This window comes from Anabrus simplex, chromosome 1 (assembly GCF_040414725.1).
Source record: "Anabrus simplex isolate iqAnaSimp1 chromosome 1, ASM4041472v1, whole genome shotgun sequence".
Taxonomy (NCBI): Eukaryota; Metazoa; Arthropoda; class Insecta; order Orthoptera; family Tettigoniidae; genus Anabrus; species Anabrus simplex.
In genome coordinates, this window is record NC_090265.1 from 267031865 (window position 1) to 267055049 (window position 23185).

A 23185-nucleotide genomic window follows, 5' to 3' on the forward strand; every position below is an offset into this window, starting at 1 on the left:
ATCACTGGGGATTTCTTTATTTTTCCTAGACAGTAAATTAAATCCAGATTAAAATCTGAATGAACCCACAGAAAAACATAATGTATTGTTCAATTCAATTAAACCATTTATACTTGAAGTGTACTGCAGCAGAGTTGAAAAACACATCAGTCAACAGGCGCAGCTCCTCCCTCCCTTCTCCTCACGCCCACCATTTCATTCTAAAACAACTCTGACCATTCCACTTATGTTAGAATCAAGCCTCACACATCAGATAGCAGTCAGTCAGCAAGAAGGTCAACACGAGAAAGAAAGAATAGGTATAAAATTTAGTACAGGTATCATGCTTAGGAGCCGGCCCCACGGTGTAGGGGTAGCGTGCCTGCATCTTACCCGGAGGCCCCGGGTTCAATTCCCGGCCCGGTCAGGGATTTTTACCTGGACCTGAGGGCTGGTTTGAGGTCCACTCAGCCTACGTGATTAGAATAGAGGAGCTATCTGACGGTGAGGTAGCGGCCCCGGTCTAGAAAGCCAAGAAAAACGGCTGAGAGGATTCGTCGTGCTGACCACACGCCCCTTGTAATCTGCAGGCCTTTGGGCTAAGCAGCGGTCGCTTGGTAGGCCAAGGCTCTTCAAGGGCTGTAATGCCATGGGGTTTGGTTTGGTTTGGTTTAGTTTGGATCATGCTTAGGATATATAGATTTCTTTACACAATATGCAATAATAGTGCAGTGTTTATTTAATTGTAGGTTCCTTTCACAAAATTCATTTTTGGGAAACCCAATGATAAAACGTGGTCTGTTTTCTCCACTTTCATTCTGGTGCATTTGACTCATGAAACAACAACAAATTTCTTGAAGACTTCTACCTTTGACAACACTCAACCACTACCATTTAAAACTAATGTATCCAAATCAAAAGAAGGATATAAGGGAGATTGTTGCCTGTAACATATTTTATATTTTAGATAATTGTTTTTACACATTCACACTTATCCAAAGGCAACATTATAGTGTAAACAAGGGGCTACTTTCATTTGAAGGCACAACTGAGTAGCGTAAAATTTTAACAGCCATTATTAAAATTGGGGTAAAACATCGAGAGAAGATTAAGGTATTAAATTGTATTTTAACATGTTTTCACATTTGCAGGACAACAACAAAGATTTTATAATGTTACAAAATGACATTTAAATTGTGTTTTCTTTTTTTAAATTCTTGAAGACAAAACCCAGAAAAGGAATGTAAATAGAATTTTTATCATGTTTATAGTTTGCAACGTACAGTTCTCAAGTTTATCATCATAGCTGAAGATAGTCTAAACAATACACCGAAATTAGTACTACTGTAAATGAGATAGAAAGAAGTTGTATAACACAATTTGTAAGTGTTGATTAGGTGGAAGTTTCCACAGCAGAGTTAAAACTAATTGAAACTGGATAATCAACATGGAAATCATTAAAATTATAAATTATGATTGGACCCTTCGTCAAGACTACCTAAAAGCTTAAAAAAAAAAAACCACACTTTAAAAACCATAGCGTTCATTATCAGTATGGTAATTATCACTAGTCTATTTCACCTTTGGCCTGAAAATCAATTAAATTCCTGTAGAAAATCAATGCGACTGGAATCTATGTGACAAACGATAATTTGTCCGCCTTTCCCCACAGGAACTTTTTAACCTACTGCACCCTCTTTCATTTTGCCAGTTTTTCATTGAAGCATAATTCTGATGAATGTAGCTCTAATCTAAATCAAATATACGGTGCAAACGTTCCTTATTCTTCAGAAGATCCACTTTTCTCAAAAATATTACTCTAGCTGTTACTGTATCAGCTCTCTCCATTAAAATTCTCCGGTCATTTCTTTTTTTTATGCTTTAATCCCATAGACTTCAGTATTCTCCGCAATGAAGTAACTTCTTCATTGAAAGTTTAATTCTTAACTAAATTAAAGTACAAAATTTCCACCTATCCAATACTACACTTTTTACTGTATAGGTGGAAATTTTACACTTTAATTTAGATACTACAGTCCATACAGAACTTGAAATGAATTTAATTTCTTGCTAAATATATTCCTTTCGTAAATCAACAAATAACTTGTTGGGTGTTGGGTATTCACTCTCTACGTAATACTGTACGCGAGTATAGCAGTTCTTATTACATCTCTATCAAATCCGTCGATTGCCTAAGTTCTTTTTGATTTGTTTGTGCAGTGATTGAAATGAGATGGAACCACATGATTCGATACTATCTTTGCCTTCCTTTACAATATCTAAATGCTTCACATACTAAATTGACAAGCTATCAACACACTGTTGCACTTTATACACACACTCACTAAAGGACTATTATTTTCTGCTTCCTTTTGAAAATATTCATGAACATTGCTGATTATTTTTTTCCTTTGGTTCCTTACCTTCTTCGTATTTGCCATTTGGTTCCTTACCTCCCTCCTGTTTGGCATTGTAAGATATTTAGTGAAATTATAACATAGAACAGAGCCTCCGTGGCTCAGGCGGCAGCGCGCCGGCATCTCACTGCTGGGTTCCATGGTTAAAATCCTGATCACTCCATGTGAGATTTGTTCTGGACAAAGTGGAGGCAGACAGGTTTATCTCTGGGTACTCCAGTTTTCTCTGCCATATATCATTCCAACAACACTCTCCAATATCACTTAATTTCATCTGTCATTCATTAATCATTGCCCCAGAGGAGTGCGACAGGCTTCAGCAGCTGGCACAATTCCTGACCTCGCCGCTAGATGGGGCTTCATTCATTCCATTCCTGACCCGGTCAAATGACTGGAAACAGGCTGTGGATTTTCATAACATAGAACAAAAGTAAAATTGAACGAATGTCACATCACATGTCACGTACACATTAATTGAAGAATATAATATAGAGGGAAATGAGCATGTCAAAATCCTCAGGTAACTGAGTAGTTCTGAGCGCCACCGCTAGGCGATCTTTTGTCTGGCTGAGCAGTGGCACATTACCCATATCCCACTTTCCCTAACAGCAAGTAGCCCGCCCACAATCAGTGTAGAAGAAAGCTATAGGAGTGGATTTTCCAAACCCCAAATATGCACATTATGACAAATGACCACACAAAAAATATGGAATATTGTCTTGTCAATTAACACAAGTATATTGGCAAAGCCATCATCATCCCCTAACCTCCCTTGCAGTTCCTCACAGAATTGAGGATGTAACCTTTTTGTCTTAGGAACAAAAGTGCCTGCATTAGCTCAAACTGCTAGGGTTTAAAGGCGACAATTTTACATAGCAAGCATCATTAAGAGTTATAAATTTCCGTATTGAACTGAGAATAACATATGAGTAACAACACAGTAAAGGTTTCAACCTATTCAATACAAATATATTCACAATATTTTAAAATTTCATAGAACTAGTTTCGACCCATCTAGGGGTCATCATCAGCTACATCAAAGCAAAGATCACTCTTGACGAAATCCTAAGAACATGTTAATTATAACAGTAAGATTATTATGGAATAACAAGTATCCTTTGGATAAAGTTAAGCGTTCACTTTCACAACTGGCCAAACTTGAACAGCCTCAACATAGCCGCTACTATGATCACAGAATCAGAGCTAGCTATTAGCAAAATGCCAGAAGATACGCAAAATGAGGTTAGAATCGATGTTAAAAGGAAACTGACTGATATCCTCCACAATTTAACCAACCCCGCAAATAACCTCATTAATAGAGAAAAAATAGCTGAACAAAAGCGCATATACGCCCTCAAGAAGAAAATTAAAGACAACGAACTCATCGTAACCAAAGCTGACAAAAGCAATGCAACAGTTATCATGGATAAAAAAGTATATTGAAAAAACAAAAATCTTTTTCACAGACAGCTCATTTTCCATAATCAAAAAAGACCCCACCCAAAAAATTCAAAAACTACTTAAACTCTTAAAAAAACATTTTTATTTACCGAACAGGAAAAATCCAAACTCATACAAATGAACCCAGGACTCCCCACTGCTAAAGCTCTTCCCAAAATACACAAAGCCGGAGTTCCCATCCGCCCAATTATCAACTATAGACCAAGCCCCTTATACAAAATATCAAAATTCATCCAATGTTTCTTAAGAAAAAATTATCAATTTTTATCCAAAAGGTCTATTAAAAACACATCAGAGCTAGTAGAAAAAACAAGTTCAATTTGCAACCTGATCCCTCTATCCACTCTTTCGATATTGTAAACATGTACCCAAGCATACAAGTATCTAAATTAACTCCGATAATTATAAACAATTTAAACAAAAACAGCCACTTAAGCAAACTAGAGATACAAGATTTTATCACATTATTAAAACTAATCTTCAATAATAACTTTTTCACTTTCGACAATGTCATATCAACAAGATGATTTGGCAATGGGGTATCTTAGCAGAAATATACCTGGATTTCCTCGAATACACCAAAATTGTTATTATTTATAAATTTCATTTTCCGTATTGACAGATTCAAAGTATAGATAAGGAAAGTGTTTTTCCACCAATCAATACACAATTTATTTTAAATAGATTAAACTAGTACCGGTTTCGGCTCTTTAACGGCCATCATCAGCTAGTACATGAATTGTTTCGAGCCATTAGACAATTCACAAGTTGTTATTGTATTAGATATCCGGATGTCTAATGGAGGATGGAAATGTATACAGTAGCATGTAATTAAAATATCAGTAGTCAAGGTAAAATGTTACAATAAGTTAGAACATGAGTATGTAGGACATATTAAAACATATGGGTCATAATATAAAACACTTAAAAAGACGCACTCGCAGTAGAACACAACAAGCCTTCAAACACATCGGCACAAGACTTCCACAACAACTAAAACTACAACCACAAACGTAGACGAGAGAGGTGTTGCCACCAACTACTTCTAATTCAAACTCAAGACCTGCTGTTTACTATATTAAAACTTACCATAGTACATCACAAGTTGGAATATATAACACAATATAAAAAATTCTTCATGACACAGGTCCATATCAATATGACGTATACCAGCTTCAGAACTTTCTCGAAGATTACCATACACAGCTAAAATCAACATAACAAAAAAGCAAAGAATCTACACAGAAGATAGAAGAATGGAACCTATGTAACATGAACTAAAAATTTTTAACAAGTGTCTACCTATACCAAATTTTAATGTGTTAAAACTTTTTAAGTGTTATATATTATGACCCATATGTTTTAATATGTCCTACATACTCATGTTCTAACTTATTGTAACTTTTTACCTTGACTACTGATATTTTAATTACATGCTACTGTATACATTTCCATCCCCCATTAGACATCCGGATATCTAATACAATAACAACTTGTGAATTGTCTAATGGCTCGAAACAATTCATGTACTAGCTGATGATGGCCGTGAAAGAGCCGAAACCGGTACTAGTTTAATCTATTTAAAATAAATTGTGTATTGATTGGTGGAAAAACACTTTTCTTATCTATACTACACCAAAATTGACAATGAATTTGAAAACATTCTCTTTTGGGCCAGATATGTTGACAATGTCTTTGTAATCATGAATGAGAAATCAATTAACGCATCCACCACCCTCTTAAGACTCAACAATATTGATCCGCATATCAAATTCACACTAGAATCCGAATCAAATCTAAAAATCAACTTTCTAGATTTAACCATCACTAGAAACTCAGATTCTTTCAGTTATAAAATATTCAGAAAACCCACTCAAACAGTCTCCACCATTCGCCAAGATTCAGTGCACTCCCAGTCCCACAAACGAGCCACATACAACAGCCTAGTTCACCGAGCCTTCAGCATACCTATGTCCAAGAAAGATCTAAAGAACGAATTCAACACAATCCGCGGAATCGCAAAATTCAACGGCTTCAGCAACCATTTTATAGAAAGGATAATCAACAAACATAAATATCGCCCAAAAACTACCCTCAAAAAAGAAACAACTAAACCCCTAACATTTTCCACCTTCACGTTCAACAATGATATCTACAAGTTAACCAATATCTTTAAGAAACAAGGCGTTAAAATAGCCTTCAAAACCAACTATAAGAACATGAACGTTTTACACAATACTTCACACATCAACAGGACCAGCAGTTTTTTTAAATCAGGAGTTTATAAGATCAAATGTAACACCTGTGGAAAAACCTACATCGGGCAAACCGGTAGAAACTTCAATATCAGATACCACGAGCACACTAACGCAATAAAATACAACAAGTTTTCAGCCATCGGCCAACACATGCAAGATTATAACCATAATTTCACCAATATCGAACAAGACATGGACATCCTCGTATTAGCAAAAAAGGGCCCTTTACTCGACATGATGGAAAATTACTACATACACCTAGACCAATACTTTAACGCCAGTCACAATCTCAATGAAATCTCAGAGAAACCCAACATACTCTTTGATCTATTTATCACTTTCCTCAGAAACAATAATGCAGCCAACCAAAACTCAATCCTAAATTTAATCAAAGGTACTTTTCCAAGACAATTACCCTTTCTCCCGCACCCTTCAGCCCCACCTTCAGCCCCACCTTAAGCCCTCTTCCCCTCCTAAACCACTTCCACTCTTCCTAAGCCATATATAATTTCATATTGCATTCTTCATTATAAGGACTTACTATTTTCCATGATTATATAATTTTTACAACACTAAGCCCCCTTTTATACTTTGTTCCAAACCTCTTATGTATATTCCTTGTATATTTATTAGCTATTACTCACCTGTCCCATACTAACATCTCTTTTCATTTACCACATTCACTTGTTATTCCATAATAATCTTTTTGTTATAATTAACATGTTCTTAGGATTTCGTCAAGAGTGATCTTTGCTTTGATGTAGCTGATGATGACCCCTAGATGGGTCGAAACTAGTTCTATGTAATTTTAAAATATGTGAATATATTTGTATTGAATAGGTGGAAACCTTTACTGTGTTGTTACTCACATGTTATAGTAAGCATCAGACATTTATCCGAGACATTTCAGTTCCTGTCTTAAGTGGTATGTTGATGTAGCTCTGCACGACTTTACTTCTAAATTGACAGTTTGCAAAACATGTGAGCATCACCTAACCTATGTTATCAGCACTCTACAGCTGAGAGAATAGCTGATGAAATACGACCATGGCACAGAGCCCTCATAAAATGTTACACCATACTCAGAAAATCAGTTAAGAAGAATGCCATACTTTTCAGTGTTGAAAAAGTTAATGTAACTTTAAAGCCTTTCAGTCTGTTGAAAACTAAATATAACACCAATATCACTACAACATACCTGTAAAAATATATACTATGAAACATAGAATGACATGCGTTTCGTTCCTGAAAAAACATCACCAGATTCTATAAAAACAAACCTTTTTATTATTCTTGGATGGTTCGCGATGTGGGTTATTGTACTCATGTCCTAGTAACTGGACCTGAGTCAGGATACCAGTTGCTATGGAATAGGAGTGAGCATCTCGGACATATTCTGAGTCATAACCCTCCTTGTGCTCAGGCGGATAGAACTATACAATCCACAAGTGGACCCAAACCCATTAGAGGAGAGATCCTCACTGGGATTATGTGTAAGTAAGGGTGGCATCATGCTTCACAGAATTTTCACTGAGCATGCTCAAAATGTTTTAATCAAGCCGTGGACCTATGGGAGTAACATAGTTCCACTCTCATTTGATAGGCGAAGCACTCCTTGGAAACAACTTGGCAAGCAAAATGTAATTTGATGCGGAGCTATCTGTATTAATGGACCTTATGGAATGAATAAAGAAAAAACGAACTTGCTGAGTCAGCAAAGGGGATGAGTCTGGATGTGTTAGGTGTTAACGATATTCGGTTACGGGAGATAATGAGGAAGAGACAGGAGATTATAAAGTGTACCTGACGGGTGTTAAAAGGGGAAGGGTAGAGTGTGGAGTAGGACTGTTGATCAGGAATACTATTGCATGCAACATAGTTTCTGTCAGGGTGTAAATGAGCAAATGATGATGGTAGATTTGGCAGTTGGAGGAATTAGGACGAGAACTGTCTCAGTGTATTCACCATGTGAGGGTGGAGATGAGGATGAAGTTGACTAGTTTTATGAATCACTGAGTGGCACTGTAGTCACCATCAACTACAAGGATAGGATAGTGCTAATGGTCATTTTCAATGAGAGAGCTGGAAATAGAACTCAAGGATACGAAAGGGTGATTGGAAAATGTGGGGAAGATATGGACACTAACAGTAATGGGAAGTGTTTGCTGGACTTTTGTGCTAGTATGGGATTAGCAGTTATGAATACATTCTTCAAGCATAAGGTTATCCAACGCTACACATGGGAGGGTTGGAGCATCAGATCCATAATAGACAATAACAGGTGTTAAATTCAGGAAATCTGTTAAGAAGGTACGGGTTTTCCAAAGATGTTTTGATGATATGGATCACTATCTGATAGGTAGTGAACTAAGTATCTCAAGGCCTAGGATAGAGAAAGTGAAATATGACTACAGATGAATAAGGGTAGAAAATCTCTAGAATGAGGAAATTGGACAGAAGTACATGGATATGATTAGTGAAACATTCCAACAATGGACAGTAAGCAGGTTCAAGATATTGAAAGAGAATGGGTGGCACACAGAGACCTGTAGTAGAATCTGCAAGGAATACCTAGGAACAACTGTGTGTAAAGATGGGAAAAAGCAAACAACTTGGTTGAATGATAAAGCGAGAGCAGTTTGTAAATGTAAAAAGATGGCATATCAGAAATGGCTCCAAACAAGGACTGATGCAGACAGAGAATTGTGCATAGATGAAAGAAACAGAGCACAACAAATAACTGTTGAATCCAAGAAGAAGTCGTGGGAAGATTTTGTTAATAACCTGGAAAGGCACGCAAAACCTTTCTGGCCAGTAATAAAGAATCTTAGGGATGAAGCAAAAACAAAAAGAATGGCATTTTGGGTAAATCAGGTGAACTCGTAATAGATCCCAGGGAATCACTGGTCAGCTGGAAGGAATATTTTGAAAATCTTCTGTACGTAAAAGGAAATCTTCCAGATGACATTGTGAACAACCAAACCCATACAGAGGAGGACAATGATGTTGGTGAAATTACGCTTAAGGAAGTGGAAAGGATTGTAAATAAACTCAAGTTGTCATAAAGCAGCATGAATAGATGAAATTTGAACTGAAATAGTGAAATATATTGGGAAGGCAGGGTTGAAATAGTTTCATATAGTCAAAAGATTAGCATGGAGTATTAGTAAGGTACCTTCAGATTGGACAAAAGCAGTAATTGCACCTATCTATAAGCAAGGGAACAGGAAGGACTGCAAGAACTACCAAGGTATCTCACTGATCAGTATACCAGGTAAGCTGTTCACCGACATCTTGGAAGGGAAGGTGGTATCAGTGGTTGAGATGAAGTTGAATGAAAACCAGTATGGTTTCGACCACAGAGGGGCTGTCAGGATCAGATTTTCAGTTTGCATCAGGTAATTGAAAAATGCTACAAGAGGAGTAGACAATTAAATTATGTTTATGTTTCATAGATCTAGACAAGGCACGTGATAGAGTACCGAGGGAAAAGTAATTTGCCGTACTGGGGGACTATGGGATTAAGGGTAGATTATTAAAATAGATCAAAGGCATTTATGTTGACAACTATGCTGCAGTGATAATGGATGCTAGAATGAGTTCTTGGTTTAAGGTACTTACAGGGGTTATTTTTGAATATATCTTTTTTTGCTAGTGGCTTTATGTCGCACCGACACAGTCAGGTCTTATGGCGATGATGGGATAGGAAAGGGCTAGGAGTGGGAAGGAAGCGGCCGTGGCCTTAATTACGGTGCAGCCCCCAGCATTTGCCTGGTGTGAAAATGGGAAACCACGGAAAACAATCTTCAGGGCTGCCGACAGTGGGATTCGAACCCACTATCTCCCGAATTCAGGCTCACAGCTGCGCGCCCCTAACCGCACGGCCAACTTGCCCGGTTACAGGGGTTACATAAAGCTGTAATCTTTTATCTTTGTTGTTCATAGTTTACATGGATCAGCTGCTAAAAGGTATTAAGTGGCACCTACCAAAGCCCTCCACCTTACTCAATCTTGCCACCATTCCTCTTCTAGTACTTTATTGCTATCGACTGCTCTATTTGCAATACAGTCCACAACAGAGCTCCTCCATCTCATTTTAGGCTGTCCCCTAAGCCTCTTTGCAGTCTCTGTATCCATGAATGTTCTCTTTGGCATTCTCATTATGTGTCCAAACCATTTCAGCTTCGATATATCAATCTCTTCTTGAAGTTTACAAAATCCCATGCTTCTCCTTATTTCACATTGTATCTCGTATTGTCTTTCCCTGTATGCTCCTCAAGAACCTCATTTCAGCTGCTTGTATCTTACTTCGGTTCCGCTTAGTCAACATCCAAGCTGCTGAAGCATAGGTCAGTATAGGTTTATAATAGGACAAAACCTTCTTGCACTTCATTGGCACATCTTTGTTCCATACAATGTCTCTCACACAATGGTAGAAACTTGCAGACTGCCGTATTCTTAAATCAATTTCTCCATCCAAATTTCCATCTTGTGACATCATGCTGCCCAAATATTTAAAAAATTTTGCTACTTCAAGAGGTTCATTTCCTATTTTTATACATAATATATTCATAACCTATACAGAGAACAAACCTTTCAGCATGGAAATAAACCGTTTTATTTTGCATATCAAGTCCTTGGGCAACAGTCTGCAAATATATCAGCTATCAGCTTAATCAGATATATTGCCAGTACTGAAGATATTTTTATAAGAGATTAGTCATTGCAACCATGAGCATAATAGTTCCCTTAAAATCAAGAAAAAAAAAATAACAAATTACTTCATTTACAAATTAATTCAAATCCATGCAGCATGCAAAGGTATATAACAAAATGAATAACTTCCTATTTGAATTACCACCCAAATACAAAATAAATTTAAATGTAAACTTACCGGGTGAGCAGATGTATTTATCTCTCTCCGACCAGATTCAACCTCATCCACGCTAATGTGAAATCGGCGTTGAAATTCTGTAGCTGCTGATTCCAAACTACGTTCACGCACAGTTTGGTCATTGTTGGCATTATTAGTCCTAAATTAGGAGAAAAAAGTCTAAGTATATACATTATTATCACAGAATCATTTTAAATTATAAGATCACCAGAGGAAGTGTACAGGATTATAAATAAACTACAGCACCATAAAGCAACAGGAATAGATAAAATTATACCTGAATTGGTGTGGACTTAGATTCATAAGAAGACTGAACTGTCAGTTGGTGTAAATATTTTCTATTGCGCTTAACTGTTCAATGTTAGGTTATGGCACGCCTCATGCTAGGATTAGGCCGGTATTATGTGGTAAATACGATTTTTATTTTCAGTTTTGACTTTCATGGATAGTGTTGTTGTATTACAAACTATCCACTTCATGTGACAATCTAATAATTAAAGAATTGTTTCACCACCTAATCGATACTTTCATTTGCCTTTGGCAATTTAAAAAAATCATTAGTAGTACATGTTTTGATTGCATCCCAGTCATCATCAGCTACATTCACTTATGCTAAGGTATAAAAGAGATGAAAGTATACACAATATATGTTCTTGTAACAGCCTTGATCTCTTCTCATGGGAAACTTATGACTTTGTCAAATAGGGAAGGATGATGGTGAAGTGTGACGAGGGGAGGGGGGGGGGGGGGTTGAAGGGGTGAAGAGGAATGCTTAAAAAATATAATTAAAACTTATCCTTAACTAAAATATTGTTTTAAAAAATTTTCCATCCTAATTAAGAAGATAAAAATGTCCTTTTAAGTTGTTTTTTTTCTTCTGCTCGGAAACGTATTTGAAAAAACACTAGTTAACATTTTACAAACTAATTTCTTAAGATGTAATTAAAGTGTAATTAAGATGTATCCTTAACTAAAATACTATTAAAAACATTTGTCAGCTTCCAAGTGAGGAGATAAAATCTTTTTTAAGTCTCTTTCATGCTTTTGTTCAAAAGTGTGTTTGGGAAAACACTGGTTAACTTGTTATAATTTTATTGCTAAAGGTGGATTCCTTATTGCCCAAATTTTCAATGCTCTTGCAACTCAATTTTGGGACATGCTTAGATGTCACTTGTCCATGAACTAAACAATTGGACAGCTTGTAACACGATCTGCAACTGATAGAAAATAGGTAAAATGAAATCAAAAAAATTAAAAAAATTTTCCCCAAAAGTGTTGGCATTTAGAATTATCTCTCTCGAAAAAAAGGGGAGGGTATTTAGGATAGTCCTAACTTCCCCCCGTCTAAATTTCCATCTTTATTTCCCGCTTTCTTGGGTGTGGGTCTGTGCCAGAGTTCTCCATCCTCGATCTGGTATAGTAGCAGTGTGTTGCAGCCTGTTTGCTAGTATGATTCGGCAGGGAGAGTGGACTTACAATAACTGAAATTAATAGGGGTCCCCCTATTCAATACAAAGGCATTTATTAATGTGAATTAATCACATGTCGTTCACATGAGGTACTAGTTTCGGCACTAAACTTGTGCCATCATCAGCCAACGAGTCAAATCAGGCAAACACAATACATACAACTTTAAAACAATACAATTTTAAAACACTGTAACACCTACATAGATGAATATTAAATAAAATATGGTACGAGATGATATTGCACTTCAGTATAAAATCCTTTTAAAATCACGATGACTCCGTTGTTGTATACACGTGGTGGTGTGTCCACCTTGTATGTATCTTTAGTTCTTCGATCTCGTTGAAATTACGTTGCAGAGTTTAATGTCGTGTGAAATTAACACTTTGTTTGATCTGTGGTTTGGTTCCGAAAAATAAACACGCATGTGATGAACTTGCTTAGACCCAAAGAATTAATTTCAATTATTGTAATTCCACTTCAATAGGATCATGAAATTTCTACATATCAAGGGGAGAGTGCAGACAAGGGCGTGTAGTCGCCTGTTTTTGTTTCTCGGGAGGAGGGAGGTGCTAAATGTGACTTAGAAACGTCGTACTTATTCTTGTTATTTGCAACGTTCGTTTGCTTCCTTTTTAATACTTCCGTGTATCTACATATATGTTGATGCAGAGGATTTCTTTGCTCGTTCGTTTGAACCTGTAGCTGATGATGACTGCGAAGCAGTCAAAACATGTACTACTAATGATGTTATAAAATTGCCAAAGGCAAATAAAGGTATCGATTAGGTGGTGAAACAATTCTTTGATTCTTAGTGTTAGTGTCTCGAGTGGTGGAAGTCAAAGAAAGCGAGTTAGTGGGGCTCAGTATTAATCATCTTCGGCTTGACACACCTTACAAGCTGTGGAGTGTCTTCCATAGTATCATTGCACTAGCAAACGTAAATGCAGTTGTCATCAAACATAAAAGCCCATCTAACGAAGACTATTCCCGACTACTAAGCCGTGGGTATTCGGATTATCTGTTTGTCTTTCCACATTTTGTTTATATTTTTGTAGGGATTATGTTATATGGATTTAAGATAGGATGTATACTGCTACTGATCGATATTTATTTCATTAGATATTGCAAATGCAGTTTCGATTCATCAGCTGTCATTGATTATTTTCTTTTCTCTTCACGCGAGTTTATTTTATTTCGATTTTAGTTTGTCAAACCAGATTAAGGAGACAAATTTATTTTTTATATATATGTATTTTTTAAAATTTTTTTTTACAAGTTGCCTTACATCGCACCGACTCAGATAGGTCTTTGGCGACGACGAGATAGGACAGCCCCAGCATTTGCCTGGTGTGAAAATGGGATACCACGGAAAACCATCTTCAGGGCTGCCGACAGTGGGGTTCGAACCCGTTATCTCCCAAATACTGGATACTGACAGCACTTAAACGACTGCATCTATCGAGCTCAGTAATTTATTTATACAGACCAGTAATTGTAAAATGGAAGGAGGAAAAAGAATCCACATATTTTATTTGTTCTTTGATAACATCATTCGCTTGTTTTAAATGATATCATTGCTAATAATTCTACATAATCATAAAGTTGATTAATTCATTTTCTTTTCAAGTATTGGTTACACTTACCTTCAATTTTATTTTGTTCTGTCTGAACATATTTCTCAAAGTAAATTCAAGAGCATTTGCTGGTTCTTTCTCAAGATATTACGTAAAGTGATTTCTTGAGCATTTGCTCGTTCTTTCTGTACGTGTTTATTGAGAATGCAGATTTGAGCATTGATCTAACATTAATTTAAGGGTGCCCTGTGATGGCACTCGATGGTGTGATTTTCTTTTGTTTCGTTAGTAGTTGTAATTTAACTTTTACAATAAACAATGTTATAACAGGTCCAAGGTAACTGGAGGTTAGGGTCCATATGATGGCTGTACGATACCCTGCGTTTGGTGGACAACCTTAATTAAATGTAAATTTAGAGTTCAGCTGTGAAAGCCATATTTTCCATGGATCAAGTAGATTAATCCACAGTCTTGATTTGGAATCTACATTCCCGACTTTCAGGTTTCTTGTGCTTTCTTTATGGATTTGCTATCCCACATTTCAATTCTATATTTCAGAAAAATTGTAATGGACTGATGTATTTGTTTTTAACAACTGTAAAGTTTTATCAAATGTAACTCTTATGTTTTCGTTTCAATGTCAGATTCATATATATCAATTTCATTCAAAGTGAAGTCTTTTCAGTTCAATAAATTTCAGGAAGCATATTTTTGCTTATCATTTGAAACAGCTATGGCTTCCTCAGAACCCTGTCGACAGGTCAGTAAAGTGACGAGAAGAGACCCATTCCAACCCCAAGATTTCACTACTGCAGCAGCTGTGGCAAATAACCGACAATCGATAAGGTGATCCTAGGGTTCAGTATGTATGCAAATTCAACAAATTTTATACATTAGATTCCCTGAGAAAACAAAAGCCAATTTCCAGAACCTTTCACTTGGCTTCATCACATCTCATATCCAAAGCAAACTCTTTAAACTAATGATACAAACATACTTACAGGAAATTTGGACGTTCCCACTGCGTAGTTCGTGCAATGTGGTTAACATAGTACGTTCGTCCATTAGCATCTTGGCGCTCCTCCCATCCTTGTGGCAGAGGTGGGAGCTGTTCCTGATTCTGCACGAACACTGGCTAACATAAAATTATCCAAATAAAACAAGCGCAGCAAAATTGCATTAATATACACAATTCACTACTACTACTACAGTAATCAGAAAAGTACAAATTTCATTCCTTTGGGCTCCCAGTACCTAAGCATTAACTTAGCATCAGAGGGTAACATTTCTCCTGAATTTAAACTTATCCCTCTAAAGTTCAAAAAATAGCCCTTACATTTTTAAAAAAGAAAGATAAATGCCGTATCATTATAAAAGGCTACAGACACTAGACAGAATTCTAACCTCCATATATAGAGATAAAGTTGTATGATAAACAAAGGGTTCAATTCAGATGTTATATTATTACATTTGCAAGAAAATTATCCTATTAAGTAAGAGAATAGGTGACTACAGAGTACTGTACACATCTAAATAACAACAACAACAACAACAACAACATGTCCTGAAGACTTGTATGCTACTCCTCTGCTACTGAATGTCTGGTCCTTCTCACTGACTACGGTGAGATAAAGAGGAAATTCCTAAGAAAGATCCTCGGTACATGTCAAAATTCTGAGGGCGAATACTGGCTGAGATCAATTGCAGAGCTGTGCTTTAAATTTGAAAAGCTCTTATGTTTTACAGCCATCTGTCTCAAATGCCCGACAAGAATATCACGAAGAATTCTTGATCTTCTCATGACCTGAAATGTACCATTCCATGGGAAACTGCAGCGAAGGAGGATCTGGCTGGTGTGTGTCTGAGACACTGGTTCAAGAAAGAAGTAAGTTCAGTACCTGGGTACATGGGTTACATGGGAAACTGCAGCGAAGGAGGATCTGGCTGATGTGTGTCTGAGACACTGGTTCAAGAAAGAAGTAAGTTCAGTACCTGGGTACATGGGTTAAAGGATCTTCTGGAAAGCGTGAGATGACGACCTGGTTCAAAGGGGTCCACAGAGCAAAGAACTGTATTCTCCATCAAGAAGGAGTACTGCAAATCCTGAAAGGTTGACAAGTATTAACCGTGGTCTTGAGAGACAGAAAAAATAATAATAATAATAATAATAATAATAATAATAATAATAATAATAATAATAATAATAATAATAATAATAATAATAATAATAATAATAATAATAATAATAATAATAATAATGTCTGTGCATTTAACCATCCTCAGAAACCAAAGACATCAAGTGGGATTGAACCAACAATCTTGAGAATGGGGCAAATACTTTGCAAATACTTAAAGTCATGCATTTTATGAGTCTCAAGGCCAAGCATTATAGTCAGTTTCATCATGTTGTAAATAACACAGTGCTTAAAAATAATGAGAAGAGATAATAAAGAAGTTGTAGGGCTAAAACTTTCTTTATATTACTTCAAACAGAAATCTTGAAATATAGCATGCTGAGGAGAGAAAGCAATATCACTGTCATATTGTTAATCAAGTATCAAGACCAACTGAAATTGTAAAAAGATCACAAAGGAGGTTGTTTCTTACAGCGATATACCCTTCAACATACATAAAAGATGCCAATGATCATGCAAGCATTATAATAACCCAGTTTAGGCATAATGAGCATATTTCTTCAGTAGTAATGGGTGCAGCCTCACACTTTTCATTAACAGTATCATCATGAGTTGTACTGCTCTAAAAGTACAAATAAAAATCAAACCTACTATTAAAATGATTGCCTGAAATAAATTTTGCCATCACAGGACTTACATAAGGCAGGCAAATGTTAGAAACTATGTTTCTACAATGATACTCTGTTAACAGCCATAAAAAAATTACAAAGGATCAATGGAACCAAATTAGTAGCATTTAGTGAATGAAAAAGATAAATCTTTGAATTTAGTCTGAATTTACGAGTATGAATTATATCAGCTAAATGGTTGTAATTTGTTCAAAGCAATAAAATTGACACAACGGAAAAAGCAAGCAGCAAAATGCATTGTTACGATTCAGCGTCACTGAAAGCAAAAGCAAGCTGTTAGACTTTATGACATTCATATGAACATAACCCATAGAATCTCAATAAATTTTCAATTTCTAAAACTCAGTATACATTGACCAGAATATGAACTGCAGTCACCTTGTGAGAAGCTATGGACAATGTATTTTATCTATTATGCAAATCCAGTTAAATTATAAGGTTCTTAAAGTTCCCAGTTCTATCATAATAGAAAGTTATCCCAGTTAAATAAACCACACTTTGTGAAATAAAACTAGTCTCTTATATTAGAACTTAAAACCTATAAAATTACAAATGTATGATCCCAAAGTCAAGGAAATTATATTTCTGGGTATACAGGTATATGTGATGCTCTCCAGGAAATCATATCTGAAGTCTGAAAATCTCATTTTTGGTTTATTTTGTATTTAATCATCATCATCATCATCATCATCATCATCATCATCATCATCATCATCATCATCATCATCATCATCATCAATGTCCCACTCTTGTCACCCAGATGTGGTTAACAAGCCTCCTCCACTCCTTTCTGTCCTTCCACTATTCCTGCTCCATTAATTCTGCCACATCCAATCCAGCTTCTCTAATGTCCTTCCAAATCTGATCCATCCACCTTCTTCTCGGTCTTCCAACTGGTCTCTTTCCCTCCTCTTTCTAATTCCCTTCTTGTTATCCATTCCTTTCCCATTCTTTTTACATGTCCAAACCATCTCAGTCTTGCTTTCTGTATGTTCTGTACTAACGGTTCTGTATTTAGTTCTTCTCTGATTTTAATATTTTGAATTCTATCTCCTTGTCTTTTTAACCGATGTTCTTAAAAATTTCATTTCTGCTGCTTGGATCCTACTATCTTGTCTCCTATTAGTTACCAGCGTTTCTAGTCTGTATGTTACAATTGGTATGAAATGCTGTTTATATAATGTTAATTTTGTTCTCTTGGATACTTTGTAATCCCATAAAAGCTCTCTGACTTGATGATAAAATGTTGTACCTTTACTTAGTCTGTTATTAATTTCAGGGTTAATTTCATTACTTCCATTAATAATGCTACCCAGATATGTAAACTGTTCTACATTCTCTAACCGTTCTCTGTCTATGTTCACTTGGCTACTCTTCTTTTCTTCCCCAAATCACATCATCATCTGCAAATACCAAAGCATTCACTTCATCACTACTGATACTGTGTTTTACACAGTGGCGGCTCGTGATAACATTTTTAGGGGGTTCACAACATTTTTGTTCATGTCTCAAATCAGCAAAAAAGTAACATAGGTACATAAATCATTTCACTAACAGTTCCTTGTACGGTTCCTTCTTCACAAATACTTTGGTAGAACCCCTGTAACCGAGGATAAATTTTATACGAGACTAATTTGTTAGTGTAGAACAAAAGTAAAATTCACAATAACTTTACTACACTGAGATTATTGAAGGATGCGAGTACTATTCTTGGTTTTCAAACAGCACGAATTTCACCTGGGTGTTAGTGTAGAACCAAACCAAACCTCATGCCCTACCAACCGACTGCTGCTCAGCCCGGTGGTCTGCAGATTACGAGGTGTCGTGTGGTTAGCACGACGAATCCTCTCGGCCGTTATTCTTGGCTTTTTTGACCGCCATCTCACCGTCAGATAGCTCCTCAATTGTAATCACGTAGACTGAGTGGACCTCGAACCAGCCCTCAGATCCAGGTTAAAATCCCTGGCCTGGCCGGGAATCGAACCCGGGGCCTCCGGGTAAGAGGAAGGCACGCTACCCCTACACCGCGGGCAGGCTGTCTTAGTGTAGAACAGTAGCAAAATTCATAATAGCTTTACTGCGAACACTGAGGAATGCGAGCACTATTCCTGGTTTTTAAACAGCACGAAGTTCACCTGGATATGACGAGAAGCATAGAAGGAATGTGTACCGCATTTACCGGTAAATTTTTAAAAATAATTATATCCGAATTGACCCCAATAGTCTCCACATTATCTCGGTTAGTCAGGTTCTACTGTTTCACATGGTAATTATTCTCATTTTGCAAATTATATCCACTACTCTAAACAATTTAGCATGCAGTACAACCAACAATACTAGATCATGCTTATTTAAATGATAGGATTTAGATTAGCAACTCACGTAAATGCTGATTATTTGTACAGGAAAGCAATCCTTCTGTCCTTCAATCGCGCAAATTTCTCAATCACTTTACGATTGAAGTCACTAATGATGTTGACAAATCTCTTCTCAATAGCAAGCATAGCCAGCGCTGACAGTCTTTCTCCAGTCATGGTGTTCCTCAGAAATGTTTTAATTTGTATTCAAAGTAGAAAAACACCTCTCGGGCTCCGCTGTCGTAATTGGGGTTGTGACAACAATTCAGAGTAATTCGCATACCGTACTTGTGGGAATGTGTCCCTATCTAGTTCATTGTCAAGCAGAAACTGCAACATGAAAATGGCCCCATCATCTTTCTGAAAGTCATTTCTCATATACAATACGTCTAGTTCAGTCTTCAGCTGTGTCTTATTTAGGCAGGGATACATATGCGCCAATGTATTCAGTTCTCTTTCTGGAAAAGAGTCTGAATAGACACCAAAATGCCTATTCAGAATTAGGGTACTAGCGAAATCTGCCGGTAATGTAATGCAATAGTAGCTCCTGGGAGGCTGTGGCTAACCATAATAGGGGAGGTGGCGGACCCTTGTGGTCAACTGTAATACTGCCACTGGGTTGAGGGTGGCTCTAGACGACAAGGCACGTACCTTACCGTGCTCCTCGCTAATGGGAATATCAGTGCAGAAAACCATGACGTCATCTGTTTTGCGCATGCATATAGTCTTCAGCACAATAGCGCATTATCCAGTGTGCTCGCTGCACTGTCAGTCAAAACGAACAACTGTCGGTGTAACGGAGCTTCGATATAAGTCGATTGTCGAATGCTTTCGATCGATTGTCGAAATCAGGTCGAAAGAAAAGAATGAATGCGTAAATATGTAATAAAACTGGGTGTTCACGTGCTCCTGTGCTCCTGAGAGCCCACCGCCACTGGTTTTACACGTTTTATGATTTTATCCATCAAAATAATAAACAATAATGGAAAAATTGCACTTTGCTAGAGACCTTTTCAGTATAAAATGTTTCAGTTACCACTCCCCACTTGTACACTGCTTTTTTCTCATGATACAACATTTTTATCTGGTTAATTAATGATTTTCGTACATTCCTTTTCAGTAGGCATTTCCATACATGTTTTCTCTTAACTGTATCATAAGCTTTTTCCAAATCCCAAAATACGATTATTTCCTTGTTCCTTTCCAGGTGTTTTTCCATTATCGTTTGCACTGTAAATATCAAATCTATTGTTGATCTATTCGGTCTAAAACCATATTGTTCTTCCTCTAACTGTGTTTCTATTATACCCCTCAGTTTTATGTCTATGACTTTCTCCATTATTTTTAGCCCATGTGATAATAGGGTTATACCTCTATAATTTTCACATTTCTTCCTATTTCCTTTTTTGAATAGTGGTACAATGCTTCCTTGTTGCCAACCTTCAGGTATCCTTTCATCCTTCCATATGGTATTGAGGGCTCGATATAGCCACTGTAGTCCAATGCTTCCTATTGCCTTAATCATATCAGCATTGAATTTGTCTTTTCCACTTGCTTTACCTTTGGTCATTGCTTTCACTGCCCTTTCAAGTTCCAACCATGTTATCGTGTTCTCTTCTTTTTCTCCATCTATTATTTCCATTTTCTTATCTCCTTCCTCCGAGCAGTCATCCTCATTATAAAGTTTTTCAAAATACTTTGCGATCACCTGCTGAAGACCCTTTTCGTCATGTACTATGGATCCATCTTCTCACTCTAATACCTTGATTTAACTTTTCGATCTTATTACTCTATATAATAGTTTCTGATTTCCTCTTGCCCAATTTTGTTGACAAACTCTCCCCAACAATTCTCCTTTTCTTCCTTGATACTCCTATTTACTTGTAGTTTCAATCTTTTGTATTCCACATGTAACCTTTCTATCTTATTCACATCCCTTTGATACGTTTTTTTGCTTTCCCTTATATTTCTTTTTTCACCTTGTTCCTTTCTTTTATTTCTTCTTTTTATTATTTTGTCTGTCCACCACCTTGTCTCCTTTCCCTTAACCTTTGCTTTTTTTTCCCCGCATACATCAATTGCTGCATCCATAAATGTCCATCTTAAATTGTCCCACTCTTCTTCTACACTTCATATTTCTGTGTTAGGCAACTTCCTTTTTATACAATCTTGGAATACCATTCTTTTATCCTCCTCCTCCAATTCCAAAATCCTGACCTTTGGTTCCTTCTTCAATACAATTTTAGGGATTTTTACTCGTTTTAATTCTGCAATCTATGATCTATGATCATCTTCCATACTTTCACAGGGGATTATCTTCGTATTCATGATGTATCTTCCTCATTCTCGGTCTGTTGTTATAAAATCGATGAGTGTTCCAGACTGTCCATCCCAACTATATTATGGCTATTCCTCTTCATAAACCATGTGTTCGTTATTATCAGGTTATTTCTGATACAAAAGTCGAACATTTTCTCTCCTTCTTCATTTCTATTGGCATACCCATGTGGGCCCACAACATTCTCGTATCCCATTCTATCAGTTCCCACATGAGCATTCAGAACTCCCAATATCAAGATCCCATCTCCAACAATATGTGTTTCCAGTTCATTGAGGGAATTATCTTTTACTTCCACGCTACATGCTGTCTGTGGAGCATACACCTGTACTATCTTCAGTAGTTCCTTGTTTACATGCATGTGCATTTTTATAATTCTTTCATTTACATACTCAACTTCAGCTAATGGTTCAACATTCTGATTCACTACAAATCCCACTCCATTTCTTTTCTCTTTACTGCTAACCATCCAGTACAAAGTGTACCCTTTTCTTAGTTTCTTCACTCCTTTCCCTTTCTATTTTACTTCACTTAATCCCAGGATGTCAAGTTTTCGTCTCTCCATTAAGTCAATCAATTCATTTTCCCATTCATTGTTAAAATATTTATTGCTCCAAATCGGGTTTTGTTCTCTGATCTAACACTGTGCAACTGTAGCCAGAGACTTATCGATTCCATTTCCATTTTTAAGCTTCCATCTGAGGCTTGTATTATAGTTGAAAGCAAGTACAAATTTACCCATCTGCTGACCTGCTAAGCCTAAAACATCTCAGGATTTTCTTTCGGGATTTACTCCCTTAGCCTTTGAAGATCCCTTTTCTCCACTAGGCAGTGGTTTCCTCCTCTAATTTTCCCCAGAGAGGATGGGTTACTTCATCCACCATCTTCGCAATTCCGAAGGTCTCCTTCTCTGCCTAAGATGCTGTTAAGGTCTTCACCCGTAACCGTGGGCGTGGGTTCCACGTTATACCCCGTGGGTCTAGCTCCCTGCCTGAACTTAGCTGTCCTTCATAACAGCCTGCTGATAAGGAGGATACCCACCCCCGCAACGTGGATGCGCCAGACAAGAATTACTCAAGTGAAGGATAGGGACGGTGACCCTATCTCCCTTGAGCCGGGTTAATGGTTGTGTATGATGCAACAACCAATGTATCAGAATGTGCCGCGCTGATCACCAGGAGCTGGCGGCTTTCTACTACAAATCTTTTCGTCTGCGACTTCAAATTTATTTTTGATCTTCGTATATTAGTTGATAGTGTTGCGACTTTGTGCATGACAGAATGTGGTGTCGTGTCTTTGTGCCTATCAGAGTGTGAAACTGACCTCCAACATTGTATATGTTTTTACGGCTGATGATGACCTGGACTAAGGTCGAAACCGGTCCCATTTAAATAGGAATGTGATTACTGCATTTCTTTCTTTTAAGTATTGAATAGGTTGAACTCCTTTTCAATTATTTAATTTTTAATATCTTCAGCTAGGGCAAATTTTTCCTGAACTTTGGTGTACGACCCATTAATGAAATAAAGTCTGCCTTTTCTATGTGCAATGAATAAGGTACTATCATTCGCATCTGTAACTCGAGCAGATGTTTTGTCAAACACTACGCGGTG

General features: G+C 36.9%; 1 protein-coding gene across 3 annotated transcripts in view; it reads right to left on the minus strand.

Moving 5' to 3' along the window:
• Positions 1-23185, minus strand: part of Nedd4 (E3 ubiquitin-protein ligase Nedd4) — a 592743-nt gene that overhangs the window by 183206 nt on the left and 386352 nt on the right. For all 3 annotated transcript variants that reach the window (XM_067159509.2, XM_067159503.2, XM_067159516.2), the window contains exons 7-8: positions 15055-15188; positions 11010-11148 (exon numbers count right to left, since the gene is read on the minus strand). In XM_067159509.2, coding sequence (XP_067015610.1) covers positions 11010-11148; positions 15055-15188 — 273 coding nt within the window. The remainder of the gene's footprint in view (positions 1-11009; positions 11149-15054; positions 15189-23185) is intronic.